The 24312-nt window shown below is 39.2% G+C and overlaps 2 protein-coding genes across 5 annotated transcripts; one reads left to right on the top strand and one right to left on the bottom strand.

Annotated features, from left to right (window-relative positions):
• Positions 1 to 631: 631 nt before the first annotated feature.
• Positions 632 to 17429, bottom strand: tnpo1 (transportin 1). 4 transcript variants are annotated; one of them, XM_028417499.1, is made up of 25 exons: positions 17290 to 17429; positions 17066 to 17183; positions 15602 to 15677; positions 14849 to 14998; positions 14063 to 14169; positions 10566 to 10699; positions 10256 to 10337; positions 9603 to 9725; positions 9382 to 9500; positions 9010 to 9070; positions 8583 to 8751; positions 8219 to 8371; positions 7891 to 8116; positions 7612 to 7783; positions 7371 to 7457; positions 7167 to 7274; positions 6457 to 6615; positions 6287 to 6374; positions 6108 to 6206; positions 5924 to 6019; positions 4032 to 4107; positions 3053 to 3152; positions 2893 to 2967; positions 2599 to 2739; positions 632 to 2517 (listed from the first exon to the last, which is right to left on the bottom strand). In XM_028417499.1, the coding sequence occupies exons 2-24, from the start codon at positions 17168 to 17170 to the stop codon at positions 2632 to 2634; spliced, it is 2673 nt and encodes an 890-aa protein (XP_028273300.1). In that variant the 5' UTR covers positions 17171 to 17183; positions 17290 to 17429; the 3' UTR covers positions 632 to 2517; positions 2599 to 2631. The 4 variants fall into 4 exon arrangements, 3 of the variants coding, with proteins under 3 accessions (XP_028273300.1, XP_028273302.1, XP_028273301.1); XM_028417501.1 differs by having other exon boundaries at positions 17066 to 17180; XM_028417500.1 differs by having other exon boundaries at positions 17066 to 17187; positions 17291 to 17429.
• A 906-nt stretch (positions 17430 to 18335) lies between these two features.
• LOC114443878 (MOB kinase activator 1B) lies at positions 18336 to 23941 on the top strand. The gene is made up of 6 exons (XM_028418226.1): positions 18336 to 18644; positions 19761 to 19927; positions 21074 to 21167; positions 21289 to 21422; positions 22281 to 22444; positions 22531 to 23941. The coding sequence occupies exons 1-6, from the start codon at positions 18631 to 18633 to the stop codon at positions 22606 to 22608; spliced, it is 651 nt and encodes a 216-aa protein (XP_028274027.1). The 5' UTR covers positions 18336 to 18630; the 3' UTR covers positions 22609 to 23941.
• Positions 23942 to 24312: the final 371 nt, after the last annotated feature.

Below are 24312 nucleotides of genomic sequence, written 5' to 3'. Positions count from 1 at the left end.
CATTTCTGAATTCTTCTTAACCCCTGCTTTGTAATCACATTTGACAGCTAGCAGTGTAGCACACTTTAACACTAATGTCAATTAACACCCACAGTTATCCATATCCCCTAATATGAGAGGGCAAGCTTTTGTCTTAACTAATTTTTAGGTGTTGACAGGAAATGCATAAAAGGCGTACACATTGGGGGGGAAATGAGGAAAACAAATAACACTGGAAACAAACAACCTGAGGTTAACACATATTCAAGTGGTGAAAACACAACTACAATGTATAGCAGCAGTCAAGTTAGAAATACAGCACAGAAATAGTGGGGATTGTTTGGTGTGTTTTTAGAGACCTAAACTCTTTCAACGAAAGAATACCAGGACTTCACAGACACACACACACACCCACGCCATCAAGCTGTGATTATTCCATTATTTGCATGCCAAACAGCTGGAATGTGACAAAAACACTTTAAAACACAAAATGAGACACATACACGTATTTGCCTCTGTATTCCATGATGTACTATATCCTGTATTTATTCATTTTTAATCTAGGAAACCAGTTATATATATATATATATATATATATATATATATATATATATATATATATATATATATATATATATATATATATATATATATATATATATATATATATATATATATCAGATTGTTGATCTGAACCTTTTCCGTTACTACAATCTAATAACCCAATTGTATCTAGATGCTTATTGCATTAGATATAAGTACATTTTAGCAGCAATACCTATCTTAATGATCTGTGTCAACACTAAGGTTATAAGGGTTTGGCTACATCATTCGTATTAAGCACTTGCTATTTAAATTATAGGTGCATGGCATGTGCATCGCAAAGGATTAAAAATACTGCAGTTATTACTCTGGCCAGCAGAGGAAAAATGACTGGCTGGGCATAAAAAAAAAGATCCACAAACATAAACTATCTCTTCATCATGGAATACATTCAGGCTGTAACTTGGACACGTAAAAAAAAAAAATATTTAACAGCGCAAAACGGAGACGTTAACATTCTTTCACAGTTTTTAAAAACTATACATCCAGCTATGGGATAAACGTTTAGGGAGAACACTCCAGCAAGATTCATATGACGTTATAGTCCCAGTGTTACAATACATTAATGGTTACTATGTACTTTTTAAAACTTAAATCGAAGCTCCCCTCCCTCCCTCCCTCCCTCCTTCCCATAATAAGTCGGGGTGTGAGGGGCCACCAACATGCAAGAGATGAAAGCATCCAAGCAAGCATCCCACAGTGACGGCCACCCAAAACATTACACAGTCATCCTCAAGATCATGCTTTTAGCACAAGAAGCTAAACGACCAATAACAAAACTTCAGTACATTGAGAAAGAAACATATTCAACATTGACTTGATGAATCACCCAGACAACATTTGTGTCACTATCAAACAATAAGATAATGGCTGACACGCTCACACACACAGGATGTTAACCTGCATGCTTCTTCATTTTTCCTCGTTGAGGCTTAGACAATATAAAGGACCGTAAGCATCTAAAGCTTTGATATGCTTGCTGATGAATGTCCATATCACATTCACGCCACAAGACCAAAACAGAGATTCACTCCAACGTTACATCACAGCCAAGATTTTACACATTTCCTAATTTCAGTGTGTAAACCCTGTCATGCTACATTACAGCCGAGTGCCGTAATTCTCTGGTAAGAAGAAGAAGAAGAAGAAAAAAAAGGAGTGTTGTAAATACAAATTACATAAAGAACCTTATCAAAGGGCAATGGCAGCTGTCAAACGTAACACATCACAAATTGTTCAACATCTTTCCACAATGATCAAAGCATGCTACCTATTTCCAGAAAAGCTGCTCTTAAAAGAAGAAGTGCTCTCTGAAGACATCAACTTCCGCCCTGCTTAAAGTATAGGAAATAATCACATAACTACACAGGTGATAACTTATTCTTGGTGATATGCAGCATTACAATTATCTATTTTTCCAAGGCTGGATCCAATGAAATGCTTTCATAGCATCAGCTTATCTTTATCTTAGTGGTTTTTAGAGAAAATATATCCCAATCAACCTACACTCCATTATGTCGTCTTATAAATGCCTATTTGCCCTAAAGACCATAATTCTCCCCAACTAACCAAAATTAAAGAGCAAATGCTTCACAGGGTTTTGCAAACATTTGTCATGAGCAGTCCAGAAAAGTAATACTTGGGGAATAAATGGAGAAAATAAAAGGGTGCTAAATCTCCTAATTTCTGATTGAGATGTGATTACATGATTTTTTTCCCGTGATAAGGTTGTTCTGCCAGTCCCTTTTCATCCCCCTAGCCTGTGCATAGGGGCACTGAGAACCGCAGCTATCACCTCCCTCCCACCCCGTCGACCAAGTCAGGGAGGGGGGGTCGGCATCCCTTCCCTTCCCTCAGCAGGCAGACCCTTCCCCCCACTAAAGGGTAACATGTTCCCTGGGATGGTTCCCTATATTGTCTCCCATTGTGAATAACCTGTGAAGAAAAGAAAGGGCTCATTAAAACATTTCCAACAAATACAAATATCAGAATGTGTGTAAACAAGAGGAAACTGACCCCAATGATGAGGCACAGTGCTTTAGGAAACAGTTACACCCCGTAAAAGGCTGCCAGCCGCTCCTTTAGCGGCATTGGGAACTGATCTGAGAAGCGCCTCCAGTTCTCCTCTCCTACTTGGTTCTTAAACCCGTGAAGGATCTGAAACCAAACACCAGGAAAAGCTTAAGCTATAACAGTGCACTGCCTTTTAAAATAGATCTCGTCTATGGCAGGACAAGAAACTGCAATTCTTAAATTTGACCACTAGGGGCGATTTCATCTCAATCCTTTTTTGTTACTTTCCACTTTTACCTTGTAGAACATGTCTCTGAGATCATCCTTTGGATTTACCCAGGAGGCCACTGCATCACAGAAGAATATAAAGTCCTGGTCCAGAAAAGAGAGGTGAGACAACATTTCAACTTTCAACAACATGAATTGCCCACACTACCATCTTACAGCTGCATCTCACCTGCACTACACCTCCTGGATTTACACTAATCATAGTGCAAATTCCTCTGAATGCAGAGTCTTTCTCCTCGTTGTCTCGTATATTTCGTAGAGAAGTGCACCTGATAACAATTGAAGGTCATATTTAACATCATACATACCGTATGCACTTTATAAACTTGTAATAACAGCCACTTTGTATGACTAATGAAAATGCTCTTGATACAAATGTGTTTTCTTATCAAGCCTTTTCTTCCATAATTGTAACATATTAGACTCTATTCACAAATCAGTAAAACAATGTGTCTATCATGACTAGAGATTACCACAACACATGAAGCATGCACACAAAATAGATTAAAGTAAAAAAAAAAAATCAAACATTTTTTACACTTAACACATCTACTTTCATCACTAATAACTGTTGTCTATGAGCAGTGTGTTCAGCAAAACCTCATCTATAGCACCTTGAATATAACATTATATTTTGAGAGATTGACTAGAGAAGGTCTGGGGTCATTTTGGGAGAGGCACATGCAGCTGGGTGACTACGGTACTAAATGAGAAAGGGATTTAGGAATGCTCTTTGGCATTAAAAGACTGCATCCTTTCTCTGTTGTTGAACCAGCAGGCATGTGACAAATCTGATCCCATGCATCATTTAGGTTGTTAGCGACAGTTAACAATGACAAAAAAACTAGAAATTAAACAAATTAATGTATAATACATGAAGGTGCTATTGAGGCAAAAAACAAAAAACAAAAAACAAAAAAACAAATCACAAGTAGGACCTAAAAGAGGACAGGGTTAGTCACACGGTTGGCAATGATTACAAACTGATAAGAAAAACAACTGAAAAGACTTCTTTTGAGAAGGAAAGTGAGGAGGAGGAGAAGAAGAGGAGAGCAACAGGGTAGAAAAGGGAGCAAAGGGCGACAGACGAGAAGATCAGAAGAAAGCAGAGAGAAGATGAATTAAATAAAAGATTGAATAATACACACCAGGGTCTTATAAACTGCTGTAGCATGGGTGCCACCTCTTGAGGACAAACGTAACCAAGACGACCAATTGTTATTGCTAAGGTAACGCAATCACGGTTACACACCACCAAACGCCAACCAAGACATGAGCAATGAGGAGGGGAGGAGAAAAATAAAGAAAAAACAAACAACTCAGAGACATAAATCAACAGAATCTGTGTATGATAATAAAACAGAAGATTTCACTAGCGTTGATTATTACTGCCCCCTTCAAGTCATGGGGAGGAATGTAAAATATGACACTCTAAAAAAAGACATACAACACGTTTAAGGGAGAACACATTGACAACTTTGACAAGACATTCATAGAAAAAGGCAAACAATGGCATCTGCTTTCAGAAATCACATGGATCAAACAAATCTGAATTTCATTAGCTCATTTTCAAATGTAAGACACAGGCTAGCAAAGGTGTAGCATGTGCAAGTGACTGTCCTAAACAAGAGCAGGTCACATGGATTTTCAGAGATTTCTCCCTTAAACTCACAGATGTTAATATTATAAGAAACAGAAATGTTTTTTTTGTTCGTTTTGAAAAGAAATGACGGATTACTCCAAGCCAACTACATGGAGGGAGACTAGTATCCAGCACAGCAGGTTCTTATGAGGCAGAGAGGAGGGAGGACCTAAGTTTAAGAGACACAAAACTATGCAACATTCTCATTAACAAACAGGCATTTATGAACAGTCCAATGACACATGCAGAAAGCAGATGGTATGCTCATTAGAGTAAAGTTCAGTGCAGGATCAGCTGATCAGAGGCAAAGTAAAGAGTGCCGGCACACACTACCAAGAATTTACAGCCACACCCACCCCTTTCAATGTGGTATTACATGACTGTTTTAAATTTAGTTCCAGTGATAAACCAGTTCTGACAAATATGATTTGCACTTGGCTACAACATCTCATGTCCTTTATTAATTTTGTTCCTTTTTTTGTAGTGTTTTCAATGGATTTATTGAAAACAAGCAACCATTACTTGCCAGATATTGTGAAAACTAATGAGACACATTATGTCACGAGTTATAATTATCATGTATCCTGCATCAAACATTTGCCATTCTTAACAACATTTAACATCTATTGGCAGATATGCATCCACATTTAAAGAACAGTAAATAAAAGCAACAAATAAACTGACAGCAAACAAACAGGAACACGTCTACAGAGTCCTTATTTTGTATTTATTTTTTGTTTTTAAATCATGGCAGGTCACACTTCACCCTTGCATGCATGTTTTGACTACTTTCCAATTTAAGTTGTAATGACAAGAGCAGAGTGTAACCCCTTCAAGAAAGGATTTTCTAGACTTGGTGCCCTGAAATTAGTCAGTTTAGGTGTTTTTTGAAATCATTTAGGATAGTTAAGCTGTTTAGTAATCATGACTGAATTAAGTATGTGAGGTTCTGATGTCATCTATCCATCTACTGCCTGTGCTTTGCTTTTTGTTTGTTTGCTTCATCTGAGAGTGCACAGTCAGTCCACATTAGTTCTTTCCAAGACTGTGCTCTTACATGGTTTGCTTACATAAGGGGCGCAAAAAACTTCACACCAGGGCTTGCCCAGGTTTTCTTTGTCTTTTATCCTGAAGTGCAGGCCACTGTGCCAGGTTACAAATCAGTACCTGAAATAGTTAGCATACTTTGGCAAAACCAGCAAAACCCGTAAGGCGCATTTCTTGGGAAGGGTTGTTTGGACAGAGATTAAAGGGCAGGACAGGCATTCTTGTAAGTGTGGTAAATCCTGGCTGAATGGACCTGAGTATGTGTGTGTATAAGAGAACCTCACTCTGTGTTTGTGTTTGTGTGTTTGTGGCGACCTGGCTGGCTGGCTCAGCACTACCACCAAGTGGTACCTGTGTTTTCCAGTAGAGTCTTTGGGGTATTGGGCCTGTTAATGATCTCCACCAGCTGGTGCAGCACCATTGCAATATATGGCTGCATTTCAGGCCCTAAGGGTGTTGTAAGAAGAAGAAATGTTGTTAAACCACATTTTATACACTAGTGTAAAGGGTGACATATTATGAAAGAAGCACTCACCCATTTGTATAGAAATCTCTCCAATTGCCCATGTTGCATTGTTGCACACTGATATGAACTCTGGGTTCAAATTAGTACCCAGTATGGGCATAAAATCAGCTAAAAGAAGGAAAGTGAACAACTTAGTAACTGACCAACAACTGATACCCCAGCAATGCTTCATAGTAAAAAGAACATACCAATGCATGGTTTGACATGTTGGAAACAAGCCTTGGTCAGATCTCCTAGCAGAGCAAAAGAACTCTGACGCACTTCAGGCATTTTGTCCTGAACAGTCACAGAGCATAACAGTAAACAATACAAATCACTTTACTAGTCTATTAATCTATCCATGCTGACAGCTCCTCACCTGCATGCACTGGTACATGAGGGTTAGGATGTTGCTACGGGCAACCAGCTGCTCAATAGTGCCTCCCAAACCCTCAGCCAGCCCACTAAGAAGGTCTAAAGCCACAATCATGAAGTCTTTGTCAGGGGCCTCATATTGGTCGGGCTGTGACTGGTGAAGCTGGAAAGGCAGAGGAGAAGGATAAAAATGCACATCAAACCTGCATTTATTTTTTATCACCACTTGGGGGCAGCACAGCAAAGTGTAACCACAACACTTAACTACTGTTAAAGGTAGGGTAGGAGATTTTGAAAACTCAGTGAGAGTCAGCCCGATTTTGAAAGTAAACACACGCCCCTTTCTCTCGGCGCTCACCCCGAAGCCACGCCTCCCAACCAGTCTGTGACTTCGGTCATCATGCACGTACCTCTCTGATGTGCGCAGAGCAGGAAGAGAGTGACAACCAGCCAACTATACGCGCAGGGGCCCCTCGTAGGATTGGCTGATGTTTTAGTGTTTAATAGCTTCCACAAATGATTAATATTCTTCGTTTTAAAGTGAAACTGCCGAACTTATCGGTTGCTATCGGATTGTAAAGAGAAGTTACACTAATTTAACAAAAAGTGCATCAGAATGAAATCTCCAACCCTACCTTTAATGGTTAAGAAAAAAGCTCATTCCACTTAACATAGATTTGTCAACGTGCACATTTTGGAGTCATACACACTCACCATGGCCTGAGCAAGAGTTTTTTGGACCAGGTTGACACACCGTTGGTACACCGGTTCACAGTAGGGTAGGAAGCCACTTTGCAGGGCAGTGGCAACAGAAGACAGACACTAAAGAATGCAGATACATCCAGACAAAGTTGTTATCCCAGAACCTGAACTGAAACTGCATGAATATATATCTATAGCTCTGCACAAAAAACTCACTTCTAACAAGGGGAAGAGATCTTTGTCTTCATCTTTCAGCTGGTTCCATTTCTGAATTAATGGCGGCATCAACATCTGGATATACTCCTAATAAAAATAAATTCAGTTTGTAAATGTGGAAGCAGACCTAGTACGAATGACAAAACAGTAAAATGAGGAAGGGGAGTAAAAGGTATGCACTAAAGTACCATTCACATAGAAATATGAAGTGAAACTGGGCACATCCTGATATTGTCCATACCGGTTTATTGAGATGGTGTCCTACTGAATCTGCAAGTGTACCAATGGCATCATAAAGGATGAGCAGATTTTTGTGTTGGTACTTGCTGAAAGCGAACACCAGCGTGTCCAGGATGAATGCCAGGTAGGGCACCAGCTCTGTACAAGCCTCCTCCTCCAAAGTGGCAAAGGCACTGGTAAGGAGAACAAAACAAAAAGCAAATCTTGATTTCAACTCACTGAAAGAAAAAAATATCCAAATGCAACCCAGAGATTTTAGTGCACACAACTTTTTGCTCACCTGCAAGCCGCCTCCTGCACACGCTTGTTGCTATCCAAAATACGCTTGAGGAGCTCCGTCATTAAAGGTTTAAGGTAAATATCTGGGGGCTGGCTGACAACCCAGTGCGCATAGCGGCTAAGTGTCCAGCAGGTAATGGATCGCACCAGGGCTTTCTTGTCAGAGAGACATTGGATGAGATGGGGTATGAGCTCAGGTAGGTATGGGATCATGCCCTGCATACAGCCTGGAGACAGTGATAAGAAGAGAGTAATTTTAAACATGCTTTTGTTCCGTTTCTATATTCAAAAAGGGACTTTACTCCCTGACATTTCGCTTATTTTCTTACCTTCAGCTATTGCCCCCAGCACTAGAATGCCAGACTCTTTAACTACCCAGTCAGGGTGGAAGAGCAGCTCTTTGAGAAGGGGCAGAATGTGCAGCAACAGATCATCCCTGAACACATTTGCTAACACATCCAGTGCTGCCGCTGAACACTTGCCTAACATATGGAGAAACGCATAGACATACATACATAGAAACACAGTGCAGACAAACATCATAAAGACATAACAGGCAAAGAGAAGACACAAAATCAATATACTGTCTCCAAAGTCACAGGAGATCGATGAAAAAGGACAAATTATGATGTTAAGGGGACAAACGTAGGTGAAAGAGCAAGACAGCTCCATTTACACAGGTGGTGAACTCACGCAGGTTCCAATCAGAAATGGTATCATCATCATCCAGTTCATCTTCCTCATCCTCCTCTTCCTCTATACCATCACCCTCATGCTGCTGGGCAACTGTGCGAGAACGGTGAAAGCGTGGTCGGATGTCTTGCTCATTGTCTGGAATGGCTTCATCCTCTTCAATGTCCCCCTGATGGCAAACGCACAACATGAACACTCGTAGAAGTTTACACTACACACTTAACCTGAATGGTGACTGCAATGTGGGTTGTATGCGTATGAAAAATTATAATCATTATGAAAGTTCAATATGTCTGTGATAAAAATGTATACAACACAAATACATTTGGGCATCACAGACAGTTAAAATGGACTACATGTCACTTTGAGAGGTGCAGTGATTCATCACTGTACCTACAGGTACACACATTAGGCTATATAAACTGACCTTGAGCAGGATAATGTCAATCTCAGAGTACTTCATCCCGTTGACAAGCACTGGAGTGAGTCTGGAGAGGAAGAAGCCAGAGGAAAAATTATGAGCAGACAGGGCAAGGATAGGTCAGGGCCTGCAGGCAATCTCTCCCATCTGATTCCTGCTGTGGGCACAGTTTAATGTAGCAGTCTGGTGATAGATCTTACAACTGAGCTTAACAGCCAGTGGGTTTTTAATCAGTCATCGTGAGGTGAGGAGGAAGAAGAATATCACCATGGCACAAGGTGTTAACTAATTTACTGCCAAGGTTGCTATGAATCACCTGCTTTTAAAATTGGCATTGGAGATTTAGTCTGTGTACTGAGTGTGTGTGTGTATTCTTACTGGGAGAGGTGACCACACAGCACTTCTTTGCACACCGGCTGCTCTGCCAATGTAAGCCAGAACTCACAGGCTTCCAAGGCAACATTTTCATCGTGGTCCTGAGTCCTCTGTAGCATGTACTGAGACAAAAATTAAAAAAAAAAAAAATTAATCCAACATCCATAAGACACCATCACTAATGGCTGTAAAATGATACCTGTGTTACAAAACTACACAGTCACCTCTATGATGTTGTGCATATGTGGCAGGAGACGATCAAGGCGGACCTCCAGCAGCATGACCAGAGCTCTGCAGACATTTTTCCTTACTTCTGGCTCCTCATCTGTCGCCAGTGCAAACAGATTCTGTAGAAAACAGAAAGACAGAGGTTAAAAATAATGCTACTATTACTGGTGTTACTGCAGAGTTCTATGAAAGAAACAGAAGCAAGAATGTATACATCTTCTAATGTTTCAGTGCAGGTTCTTGTTATTGTTTAAATTGAATCAGTGATTCAGGGCTTTTAAAATGAGATTTTTTTGCAAATCTTTTTTTTTTAGGTCAGGGGAAAACTACAGGCTATATGAAATCAACAACAAAAAATAGCCTTTAACATATTTCACAGTTTAGAAAATGTGTTTTAAAACAACATTTTAAGAATACATTTTTAAAAAGCAGCACAATTTGGAGGCATGGAACATAAACCGAGTGGCGAGGAAACCACAGACAACCTGGCAGTGCAGTAGCTACTCTACCTAAAGGAGAATGGTGACCTAAGATAGGGATGTATAGGGAATAATTACAAAGAACAGTTGTTTGCAGAACAATACATATTTTGTCTCTTTTTTGTGTTCATGTGCACACATCAAGCCAGATGCATTAAAGGTGAACTTGCCTCAATGAACGGGTCGATGTGAAGCATAAGAGCCTGAGTCCTGCTGATGATGAACTGATTGACGCAGGCAATGGCATGAGACCTGCAACACAATAACCACCACTTCAGAAGTTACGACATGGTTTCCCTCACATGTTACATGCTATGAATGCAGCTTCTATTTTTCTTTGCCCTGTCTCAACAAATATAACCTTTTTAATTCTTTGTAACAATATGTTACATAACTGGTAACAAACACAATAAATGTTGAATTGTCCATATTGTGTAACATCAGCTTTCAAACATTTGGAAAAAAAAGGAATGCTGATACCTGATCTTGGGACTACTGTGTTTGAAAAACTGCAAAAATTTGGGGATCATGATGTTAAGTGGACGATCCAGCATATCACTGTCCAGGATCTCAGCAGAGTCCTCGCAGATCTTCTGCAGGGCTCCGAAGGCTCCCTAAGGTAGAGGAACAAGGAAGTGATAAAAACAACAAAGAATTGAATTGAGAAGTTAGGCAGGTTCAAATCTTACTGAGACACTGAAAAATATAATGATACAAATGAAGATGATTTGTTAGTAGAAGCAACAAGCATATCAAAGTGACAAATACAAATAAATAAAATGCAAATCATCATTTTGATTTGTTGCAAGTACCATTAGCACTGCTGGAACTAATTTTATGTCATATACAAAAAAGGTTTTTAGTGGACGCGAGAGAATCTATTTCTAAATTTTGCTAAAACATATCTTCAACCTACTCATCCATGTCTTTCAAAAGGACTTATCCACTTCTTCTCTAATAACCTTCAAACAGTTGGCAAGCAGTTATGCAAACACATACTATAAGTGCAAGCACGCAAGCGCACACATACACACACACACACATAAACACCTCTTTCTTAATATTAGCTGCTTGACAGATGGTTAGTATGCATGCTCACAGTATGCTGCAGATCTTAGCGTCTCTCACAAAAATATGCAGTCTGACAAGCAGATACAAAAAAACACCACAGTGCCGACACCAACGCTGTCTAAAATGTGTTGCCATGGATACCGCTCCCATGTCGGCATTCCTTTCAGATGACAGATAGTGTGGTCTCAGAAAAAAAACAGTGGAGGAGCCAAAGGCAGTGAAATAAAGCAAGGATGGTGGAGGTGAGACTGTCAAGGTCACAAACCCTGAAGGAGACAATCTTGGAAAGTAAATTGCTTCCAAATTAAAATGCTAATGACTCTGATACATTGCTGATGTTTCTGCAATCTAATAAAAAAAATTGTTTCAGAACATAAACAGAAAACATAATTGTGAGAAAATTATCAAAATGTGGGCTCTGTAAATGTCATCTAGTGAATTGTTGCAGTTTCCCAGTGATGCCAAACCATAATAAAGGCAACTGTGTGGCTGTGTGTCAGTAGTGGCCATAAAGCATTCCAGGGATGCTAAAATGTCTGTAGTGTAATCCTCCTCAGAAGTCCTTCTATTGACACCCAGCCAGAAAATCTCAATAATGTTGCAGCACAAATGAACACTGAGGCGATAAAGCATTACCATAGGTGATCATGGGCCCTCTGCAAGTAGTATGAACCTGACCCTCACAAAGCTTTTGCAACCACTTGTCAACTGTCATTAATCAAAATAGTAAAACTACTCTCAAGCAAAACCTATATAAAGCAACCCGCCAGCATCACACTTGGCATCCGACACACCTGCTTCTGTCTTTTTATAGAACATGCAGGGAAGGGTACAGTGGTGGTATGGAGCAACCACTAATGTAAACCACAAATGAGACATGTCTGGTTCAGCTGCAATGGCTGGGGTTTAAAAACCGAGACAACGTGTTTAGCTTATTACATGCATACTATGTTTAAAACAGACAATAACATCATATTAGTCTAAGCCAACAGCTGCACACCACCATTTTACCACATATCACCACATATCCAACCCTCCTGTTACACCTAACATTAGCACAGCACGTGGCTTAGATTGGACATAAGGGTGATTCACTAACATGATAAAGATCACCTTTGGAAGATGATATTTAAATGCACAACACAGAGGACACATATAGTGATCAAATGGCTAACATGTACTCACACGTTTCTCATTGCTGAGATTACAGGCACACATAGTCCAGAAACTGTATACTGGCAGTCACCAAATATATTCCCAAAAATAGATATCAAAGCCTTGGTGGCTTTAACAGCAAGGATTATTTATGGGTGTCAATGGCAACAGTCAACACCATAAAAAAATTATTTGCTGTGTAGTGCATTTACACCGTCTGATGTCCTGGTTTCTGCACATCTGCAGACTAACAAACCTTCAGCTTTATAGAATCTCTTTTTCACAACAAAGAACATAACATAATAGCTAACTGGAAACCATTTAATTAGCAGCATAATGAGACAGCAAACATGCCTCCGTTAATCAGCACTGCACTTCCTGTTTCCATATGGTAACACCTGTTGTAAAAGTATTTAAAAATCACCTCCATGACCTTAAACACAAACATGCAGAAAGTTAAAAAAACATGTATTTTATGTATCATCAACCACAAAATAATGAAAACTTATTTTGTGCCAACACCAACTTCACCTTCTTTAACTTTACACATTAAGAAGCTTTAATGCCTCAAAGCTGCTTTTCAAAAACATTGCAAGTCTTTCTACAGTTGGTCACTGTTCAGTGTTAAGCCTCACTCTCATACTTTCTTTCTCTCTCTCTCGCACACACACACACACACACACTTCAAGATCCTCTGCAGTAAATAGCTGACCTAAATCTCAGCTTCTGAATGAGTCTTCTAGCCTCTATTAGAGAGGCTGAAAATGGTCCTACAAGGAGATGCATTTTTTTCCCCTCCGTCACATCTTTTCCTTAAACGTCCAATAATGCAGCTGGAATCCCATGGACATTCCTGCTTTAAGCAGTGATTGTTAAATCTTGCCAGGATGCATTTAAATTACCCTTCAATATAGCTGACAGTTCAGCATGCTACTTGATATGAGCCTGTTTACTAATGTAATGCATCCAACTACCCTAAAGTGGCTGATGTCACAGTCACATGCAACTGACAGCACATTAACAACTGACCTGAGTACAGATGCAAATCTGACACAAATCAGATCAACTACAACAAACTGCATTGCAATTGGAAAAGCGCTGGTTCCATCACGACCAAATGACATTAAGCGTGTTGATGAAATCAAGGACTGACTAGCTCTTCTACTGTAGAGCAGTAGAGCACAATAATTGTGGACAACAAAAATCAAATTCCACTATTTTTGCTGATATGCACATTGTAAAAAGCCAATCCGGATGACGATGTACAACACAGAATACAGGGTCATATGGTTTGCTGGTAAAAAAAAGGACAAAATGAGAATAAATGATTCCATGTTAAGTAATCTATAATCTGTAGCTGCTGTTCCAGCTGTGAGGCTGCCTTTAGCTCATCTGGCCAGCAGGATGCTATCCAGATGCTGCTTTATAGCTGACCTAGCTCTTCCCTTTCCACAACAAATAAATAAATAAAAAGACAAGGATTCTGTGTGCCCAGAAAGAGAGAGCCACGGTTACTGATAACATACAGTCATAAATGTGTGTGCAAGTTTTCTCTGCATGTCCCATTTTCCCCACCACACAGCCACAACGCAAAACACACAAATGTTAACTCATTGTTGCAGAGCAATTACTACCACTGAACATGACACACCAGAAAAAAAACACAAATGCGCTGCTTTTAGTTGCATATATCAAATGCATGCTCATGAGCAATATACATCCCACCCTTCATCCAACTTGTTTATTCTCACCTCACATGTGTTGTAGTCCTCAGAATCCAGTAGCAGGCAGAGTTTGGGCAGAAGCTCCGGCCAATTTTGCAGCTCTCCCTTGGAGGCAATTGTAGTGATTAGGATCCCTGTGATAGGAAGGATTTTCTATTAATTACACTGCTGTGACTTTGAGAACTATTACTCATGATGGTTCCACTGAACAGGTTCAAGATCAAGTGAAGATAGGAGCCTGATTGTTCATATTCATGAAGGTCAATTCTGTGATATTAGCAGGGAGTGTTCCCAGAATTCCCTGAAGTGATTTATTGGTATATAAGTGAGTTAAAAACCGAGTCGATCAATAATATGCTGACCTTTACCATACTATCGCACTCAGTGATGACAAAGGCTATAGACATGCTGTGTTAATATTGGAAATGCTGCAAGTTTGAGTCCAACAAAACACATCTGACAAAAATATCAACCACCATTGCAAAACAACTCACTGCCCAAAATCTGCAATGTACCTTCAAAGCTTTCTGTGTACACAGTACTGACAATGTCCTACTGACATTTTACAAATAGCAGAAGCGCAGTTCCAGTATTTACATGTACATTCAATGTGGCAGTATCAGCAAATATATTTATCTACTAAGACACAAACAATGCAAGGTACATCTGAAAATTTACTTTTAACAGTTCAACTTTAAAGCACCATACTGGGTATTATTCTTTTGTTGATACAAGTAAGCGATCTGTGGCAGCTAACAACAGCCCCTGCAGCATCTTATAAGCAAAACATCACATTCAGAGGTTGCAGCTTACCCACAGTGGCCCGAATGAGGGGGGATGTGTCTCCAATGTTTTGGAGACATTCACTCTTAATGAAATCGGAGACACCATTAGGGAAGTTCTGATAGTGAGCCTTCACATTGTTCTTCAGAATCAGACCACTCAGGGACCGGGTTGGTTCATCTTGAGACAGATGAGAAATGTACATATGCGAAGTTAGCACTGCTTTAAAATATAGTAGAATCAAGGTTACTGAGGTGTTCTGAAGGCTAGTGACTGCTCAGAGGACCAAACTGCCATCACATTTCTATTTATTCACACACACAGAAACAAAATGTTGCTTAAATAGAAAAGAGTGAGTAGATTCTGCATGCATGAATTACAAATTATAAAATGAAATTACATATAACATATTTTTTAATTGATTTATTAATGTTGATTTATTATTCTTTTTTTTCTGAATATTTGTAAATTGTTACATTCGAGCAACAGTATCCTAAAATGTCTTAACACCACTTAACATTTGGGTCATCTACTGTGCAGACAGTCAAGCCGAAAGTTGAATGGTGCCAGGAATTAGGTTTAAAATTAGAGTGACCCATATTCTGAGTGCCACATCATCTGCAGCAAACATGCCATCGGGTCAGCCGAGTCATGGCCACGCAGACCTCTCACCAAGCAGTTACATAAAAAAACAACAGGTCTGACTGTCATACTGTCCAAGTACCATCAAACAATCCAGGAACACCACACAGACACAAAGAAAAACAACACACTGAAGCTCACCTTCTGATTTTAACTTTGTCAAAACAAATATCAAATAGTTGTTGAAGTCTGGATACTGATTCAGCTGCTCAAGTCTCTGAGAAAAAACTGGTTTAGGATAACAAGGTAACATCTGTACATACAGCATGTTAAAAGGCTGTGAGCACATTACAGCTGCAACATGATGAGGATGCCAAGACGAGAGAGATTCATCAGAGGGAAGGGTAGAAAGAGCAGCGTTAATGTCTAAAAGCACTGGTGTAATGTAACAGCATAATGATGCCAGTGTGTGAGGGGAGTGCTTGTAGGGGGTCATAAATATGTCATTGGAAAGTGACTAAATACTGTATGTACGCAGCCAGATGGCGTCTTTAGGGCTTTAACAGCAGCTCTCTACGAGTTGATGATCACATAGGAAGTGTTACATAAGCAAAATAATTTAGGATCAGAATGCAAACAGACAAAAAACATAAGGCCCAGCAGCATGGAGCACGGCACATGCAAGACACTGTAGCATCCGACAGTAACAAAGCAAAAATGTTATACAGCTTCACCTCTTTAATTACTTATTTGCTGCATCATATATTTTACCTTTTACCATTTTACAACTATTAAAATAACTGCTAAATGCTATGTTTTTAAGGAAATTGTGCCCATTGTGGGACTAATAAAGGTATTCTTAATCTTAATCTTAAATTATTAAAGATGTGATTTTGTAATTTCTTTACATTATTACCAAGCTTTATGCTGCACTTTATGCTGTTTTTCTTTCTGTTCTTTATTCTTTTTTTATTTATTGATTAGTTTTATACTATTGCCTTGCTGATTTTATGTAGCACTTTGAGATTTGCTGTCAAATGTAAAGTGCATTGTAAATAAAATGTATTATTATTATTATTTATTATTAAGTTATGAACATATATTTTTGTGTAGATATTTAGCATTACACACTCAATTGCAGACTGATGTTGTGTTTATGGTGTAAAATGACACTGCCCTATATATGTCATTAATACAATCATCATTACACCGTAATAAGAGGATTTTGTTTGCTTTGAAAACGTGTCACGTTACCCTTTGAGGTTATTTCATCCAACTGTAACCAAAACAGTGCTGATTATGATTAAAGCTATAGATGATATTTATGAAGTAAACATGCAATACACTGGCAAAATACAAGGTCCAGGATCCGATTAGCTGTTGCATCAAGCGATGTTAGCTCGCCTTTGTTACATTAACCTGATCTTATTACACGGATTTCTACTATTATAAACAGTCAGACATTTCAGCCCAGCACGACCTGCTTAGCTTGTAGGATGTTGAGCTTATTAAGAGACAAAAAGCAGCAGCGTACCTCCTTCTAACGGTAGCCACCCCGGCTAGTGTAGCTATCGCTAGCCTGTTGAGCCTATCCGCGATTATTAAGCACTAAAATAACGATAGGAGATTTTGTTATTAGCCGTGTCGCTGCTCTGAAAAGGATACTTGCTGGACGGATCTTTGCGTGGACGTATCTGGCGACTGAGACTCTTTCAGCAGCTGTAGAATTTGTTGAAGTCCTTGCTCGTCTGGCTTCCACTCGCACTCCATCTTGCTGCTGCTGCTGCGGATAAAGAAACAACATAAGCTCACATTGTTGTCAAAGGACGACACGCTAACGCGTTCTCCCGGAGGGGATAAAGAAACAGGAGATGCACAGAGAAAATTACCTGCTCTAGCTTGGCGGATGTACTTGTGTGTAACTGACTTTCTGTACAAATGTGACCGTCTGTCTGGGTTTTCAGACATGGGCCTGTTACAGCAGGAACATCCGTTTTCGCAACAAGCCGAGAAAGCTTCGGGCCATACGGTCTCGCGACGCATATAACTGGCTGACCCGTCAGCTGACAGGCAGCTGAGGGGTCCTAGTGCTAGCCGGCAGACACCCAAGACATCCACAATTTAGTCTAGTTTAATTTATTTACTTGTATTAATTAACACAATCCATAGTTTTAATATTCTGTCAGATAAAAACATCACAATGGGATGACTATAAAGGTGAAAGATAGACAAAGGTAGCAAAAAAATAATAAATGCTTCCAAGTTAATGTTCTTTACAGACGGTACTTGAACGTAGACACGCCTCGTGATTGTTGTATCTCGGCTGTGGTTTTAGTACGTTAGAAAACAGCGCCATCTTGTGGCTTTATTTTTTATCCAACAAATGCAACCACAAACATACGTTTTACTAACTCAAATATTCAACAATTTAATAAACTTCATAAAAACACACAATTTATAGTAGTTCAGTCTAAAACACCGAAACAACAGTTTACAGAAATTATAATATGATGATGATGTTTTTTTCGATATTAGTCATAAAACCCAATAAAATCTTATTGAACCCATCTTGTGGCAACCAATATAAATTACATTTTCGAAAAACACACCTAAATCTGAGTTTAATAGAATAGAGCTCAATCAAAAAACATTATTGACAAAAATATTGCAGTGCATTGATCCATTATTACAGGAATATATTGTATATCACTCCTAAATAAGAACTACTTCTTGTTTTTTTGTCTTTCTTTCTTGTCGAAGAAAGAAAAACGAAGGGAACGAATTACAGAACACTAAAAACATATTTAGAAACTATGAGAAAGTAAACAATAAGATGATCCACCTATTGTGTCAATGCGCAGCACTGAGTATTTTATTCCACTAGTCGGCAGCATACGACAAAAATGCCTCTGGTCTGCCTTGAACATCAAATGAAGAAGTTAGCATTACATTCAGTACGCTGCTGCCTCTCAGCGTACGGAGCAGCAGTCAGTGGACCAGTGTCTATAAAATAGATCTATTTAGTTTTTTTATTCGTGTTCAGTTATTTCTGTTATAGTACTATTTATTTTTCTATAGTTCACAAGCACCGTGAAAGAGAAGAGGACCGGTGAGAAGAACCGAGGACGTTTGAGATCGAAGAGTTTTGAGGAGCAACCCCCTTTGGTCTGTCCTGGTCTGGTCTTGTTAGCCATTTTCCAAGAGAGGATTGTTCTGCTGGCCGGGGAAACATGAGCTTTCTTTTGTGAGTTATAACTGTGTGCTGTATGCTAATTTCTGCTTTGCCATGTAGCCTTAGATATTGTTAATGTCATCGGCGCTACACAGCCTGGAAGCTAGCTAGCATATTATGGGATAAGTCTACTTCCTGTAATCACCTCCGAATGTTTTATATAATTCCCATTGTGCATTGTGTTTTGATCAATTTATCGTGAGAACTTAAGATGTAATTTGCTGTAATGTAAGAGCAACATCTATTTCATATTGGTTCCAAAACTCATAGCGGGCTCTAAGGAAATTGACTATGTAAGGTTCACAGTCTGGCCTGGATATTTGCTGGTGTACACTTTGATGCTATGAGCTAATCTAGCCACGATGTGATCGAATTCAACCACCAGTGGCCCAATATTATGCCAGTGTATTAGGATTAAGTTTGGTCATTAAAAAAAGCCTCTATGAATGAAGTCAGACTGTGGAGGAACATGAAATGCTTCGCTGATGCGGATGTAGCTATTTGTAGGTAATCAGAAGGAAGAGCCGGGTTAAAAACCTTCTGGACATCCCCAGAAATATTTGCAGTTTAAGGTCCTCAGCTCATTAGGTAACTTAACCTTATGGATATAGTCTTATTTATTCTGATTCCTCTCCTGTTCTGCATGAGACAGGGTGGCCAAAGACATAATCTAAACATCAGAAGATGATTTATAATTGATTATTTTTAAGGTAATTATCTAAAATATGTAGAGGTCATTGTCGACCCTGTACTTAAAGTTATGAGTATTTCAAGTTCCAGATAATACAGGATTTGTTGCTACAGATGCTCTAAATAAAAGCTGTTGTGTGTAACCCACTGTGCTGTGATGAGTCAAAAATTCTTGTTTAATGGGTTGATGAGAGGCTTTGAATGCAGCACCTCTCCAAATGGCCTCATTATACACAGAGAGACACACTGTTCTTGCTCTTTGCTTTGATTCAAGCCAACTAGATCTCTCATCTTTCTTTTTTTTTTGGAAAGATCATAACTTTTTATTTGGAAAGTCCCTCACCTAGGGCTTCTGTGAACTCATGATTTCTCATCATATCTGTCCATCTCCTCATTTATCATGCCATTTGTCTTCCTCTTTGAAAATCTGACTCACAGTGGAAACCGCTCGTCCAAAACATTCAAGCCCAAGAAGAATATCCCGGAGGGATCTCACCAGTATGAGCTGTTGAAACATGCAGAGGCTACGCTGGGAAGTGGAAACCTGCGCATGGCCGTCATGCTGCCCGAGGGCGAAGACTTGAATGAATGGGTCGCAGTTAACAGTAAGCACTGTGTTTACCCTTTTCCCTCCCTCTTTTGATACTCCCTTTGTCATTTAGTTTGGACTTTACCTTCACAGGCCTTTCTATCTTTCTATCTGTCACCCTTTTTGTCTCATTAGTCTTATTCCTGAAATCGCAATGAGTCCACATTGTGAATCATTTGGGAGTGAACTATCACTGTGTAAGATCTTGGCTTTCCCTCTAAAGACCATGTGTATTCATGTTGAACAAACTACTGTGAATGTTAAACAGACCTGATTGTCTGTGCAGTGAGACTCTTTTCACTGTTTCTTGGCTGAATGGTAGTAGAAGCTAAATTTGAATGCAGTGTTCAGTGTCCCAGCATTTCAAAGATTATTTATTTATTAATTATCCATATATATATATATATATATATATATGTTTTCTGGTAATGTATTCACTGTGCAACAGAACCACATCTGTGGCACTGTCGTAATTGTATCCTCCTGGTCAGCATTGCACAAGCTGCTTTAAGTTGCACAATAAAGGGAAGTAAATAAATGAAATAATGACTTCTCCCACCCCCTAAATTTTAGTGACTCTTCACATGATCTCTCTTGGTTCATTTCATCTGTTTTGAGGGTGGGTGCGAAGTGGGTTTGAGCGTATAATGGTCCTCAGCTACAATAAAACTAGAAGGGTTTTAATCAGTGATAAACCATCAGGTTCGGTTTGTTTAATTTATATAGGCTGAGCAATATCACTTGAATATTTCTTGTTAGTCATGTAGCACTGCTGTCTGACTGGTACAGACTTGGCCAGAGGAAGATCTGTCATGCTGTGACACCTGTCAATTTAACTCTCCCAGCCAACTGTGGTCACAACATGTATGCTATGTCAGCTGCTCAATATGAATTTATTTTGGTGAGATTATAAACGCCAAGCTCTAATGCTGCCAATGCTTAAAAAGTATGTCCTCAAGTGATAGAAAGCCAAAGCTAACTGGAATAGATGTGTGATATTACAGTTTATGCCAGATACACTTGAGCAGTGAAGATGGATGGGCCAATAATGGGCCGTGGGTGGGAAAACGAGGTGCTGGCTATTGGTGCTAGCATACACTGTATCAGGTTTCATACACATTTTATTGTAAATCTGTTCTTTTTTTTATTTGTTTTTCCACAGCTGTGGATTTCTTCAACCAGATAAACATGCTGTATGGGACCATTACAGACTTCTGTACAGAGGAAAGCTGTCCAGTCATGTCTGCTGGTCCTAAGTAAGTGTTTATTCACTGTTGTTGGTCTGAGAAGACTAATTTGGGAGTCGGCTTTGCCAAATGAAGCACACTTGTTCAACATAGTCCAAATAACCAAACCCTGCCCTTGTGTTTCCTGTAGATATGAGTACCATTGGGCTGACGGAACTAACATCAAGAAGCCCATCAAATGCTCCGCTCCCAAGTACATCGATTACCTCATGACCTGGGTGCAAGACCAGCTTGATGATGAGACACTTTTCCCTTCAAAGATTGGTAGGATTCACCATCTGGTTTCTCTTAGTCCTCACTTTTGCCAGTGTTGGATCATTTAGTGGTCTCTTAACTGTAAAATTAAAATGCAAAATAATATTATGCTTTAAACTACCGGTAGTAGAATGGAAATATTACATGTGTAATGTTGCAGCAGTCTGACCAGTCTTGCACATTTCCTGACATTTCCTGAGATCAGTAGATCTATATATGAATGTGCTAAAGTGTTCTGCCATCATCTAGATATGAGTGTTCTGAGAGCTGGATAACATGGAACACAATACTTTCCAGTGTGGTATGATGGAATATACACTACTTTTTCTTTATTTTATATTATATTATATATATATTATATTTTCTTTATTTGGATGTTTCAAATCTGCAAATAATGAACACTCCTGGAATATAAACATTTGTGTGAGGATGACCAGCTACTGGCAGCACCTATAATTGGAAACCCCCTAACTTGTCAGTCACTAGCTTTTAATGAATAATAGATGTTGCGTTGTACTGTAGGTGGCTCCCTGTGCAGCTCTCCACCAGGCTTCTGTGCTGTGTACACTGCTGATCAGTGAATTGCATAACACACCTGAAGTGTACAGAGCATGGTTCTCCTCCCTGCAGATGAATACTTGACCCATTGTTAGCATGTTGATGTCATGATTTCATGTTTGCACTGAAATCATGCTGTGGCCTGCCTATGAAGACATTTTGAGTCTCAGAGAACACACTGTAGTTCTTGTCTAGGCTTAAGTTTGAAAGATAGCTGCTTGTTTGGAAGGTTTCAAGTGTTGATTGTGACCACTGACTTTATCTATATTATAATTATCTAATAATTTTTTTTGTCTTGCTCCTACTAAGGTGTCCCCTTTAAGCGTAACTTTATGTCTGTGGCAAAGACCATTCTGAAGCGCCTGTTCAGGGTGTACGCTCACATCTACCACCAGCACTTTGACTCTGTGATGCAGCTGCAAGAGGAGGCCCACCTCAACACGTCGTTCAAACACTTCATCTTTTTTGTTCAGGTAAACAGTGTTGACATTTTGTCACAATTAAAGATGTAGCGTACAGTGGCTCGTGCCTACATTTGAATCCGCTTTTTTTTTTCTAGGAGTTCAACCTGATTGACAGAAAAGAGCTGGTCCCACTACAGGAGCTGATTGAAAAACTGACAACTAAGGATAGATAAACAGCGATGTATCTCTTATTTTATTGTTCTTCTAGTTTTTGCACAGATACCCACTCCCACCCTGGCTGTATGTATGCAGTATATACTATATTTCCATTTGGGGAAATGTTTTTAATAAGGCCAGGAAGAAGAAGGGGTCTTGATAGGTTTAAGGCACCAGGACTAATGCTATCAGGGATTACACGCTTAATTGAAGCCGCAGATTAACATTAGAGAAAAGAGGTTTTAGCTGTATGGAAAAATAAAATCCCCAGTATTCAGTCATGGCTTACATTTAGAATAATATAGACATAATTATGTTTATTAGTTTTCTAATAGATTGCACAGGTTCTTGGATTTATGGAAACACTAGGCATTTTAATGCTCATAGAGTCACTTACAGGGGAGAATGGTGTGTAAGCAAAGGGTGGTGTTTGCAGAAATTGAATAGTTATTTTATTCATGTAACTACAATGAAGTAAGCTGGGACTTGGTTTGAAACTGTTCACATCTGTAATAGCTTAAACGAAAGAATCCTAAGTGCCTAGCATGGCTCATAGTTGCCCTATATGAACAGTGAGAACTGTCTGAAGTTAAAGGCCATATACCATTGACACAACATTAAAAATTTGCGCACCACCTCCCTTTTAAGTTTTTAAAAATTGTCTTCTTACACCCATTTTCTATTTGTATTGTTGGATGGGTGAATGATAAGTGTGTGGCTTGAAGTACATTGAGTCAGTTTTAGGAAACCTTTATTGTTTAACCACTCAGCTCATCTTTTGAAAGAGTGCTGTAGTCTGAGGGTGTAAAATCAGGTGATTAAAGTTGGTTTTGGATGATTTAAAATCTCCTTTCCTTCATGACTCCAGAAAGGGTAATGCTCACTTGTGATTTTCAACAGAAATTCGACAGAACTGCTCATGTATGTAACAAAAGATGTAAAGCCGACTTGTTTCTACCATAACCCCCACACTTATCAATCACCCTTCTCATACTTTAAAATCATACTTTATTTAGTTAGGAGGTCCCTTCGCCTAGTGTTCTGTGCAGGTTTGATAAATGAATGTGTTGAAGGACTTAGAAGTCAGGCTAGAATATTGTCATGTTGTAGCAGGGACTAAACAGGAGCTAAAACTTTTAGCATTATCTAGTAACATGTTCCTGTGTACTAGTTTTCCCCCAAAAAACCTTTAAGTAGAAACACATTTTAGGAAACATTTGCGAGGGATCTAAAACCTTAAATTGTATAACTACCCGCATCTAGACATGGAAACCTGTGTACAAGCATTTTGAATCGGATCATTCTGCATCCCTTGTTATATCTCACTAGCCATAAAGCACTTTGAACGTTTTCCTGACCTCTCTTGCCTGAATGTTTATTCTGCATAGACTGTGCTTTGTGAGGAAGCCGTACCATGTGACTAATCAGATTCCTCCTTCATATTTCCCCAAATGAATGTTGAATGGCTCCTCCGAAAATCTGCTGTAAGGCACAAGTGAGAATTCTTCTGCTTTTTGTATGGTTTGTTGCTGTGCCTCAGACAACAGATGCATGTACCCTTCCCCCAGTCTCAAAGTGTAGTTTACTATGCAATAATTGACACTAAAGGGGTTAACGGTTGGCTTATTCATACTTTATTACCTTTCTTTATAGTTCTTAAATTTGGGTGTATGATTAAAATTAGAGTTGCTTCTCCTGTCAGCTTAAACAGTGACATGAAC

The sequence above is a fragment of the Parambassis ranga genome, chromosome 12, assembly GCF_900634625.1.
Source record: "Parambassis ranga chromosome 12, fParRan2.1, whole genome shotgun sequence".
Lineage (NCBI taxonomy): Eukaryota > Metazoa > Chordata > Actinopteri > Ambassidae > Parambassis > Parambassis ranga.
Note: the sequence above shows the minus strand (reverse complement) of the source record. Positions and strands in the feature narration are given on the sequence as shown.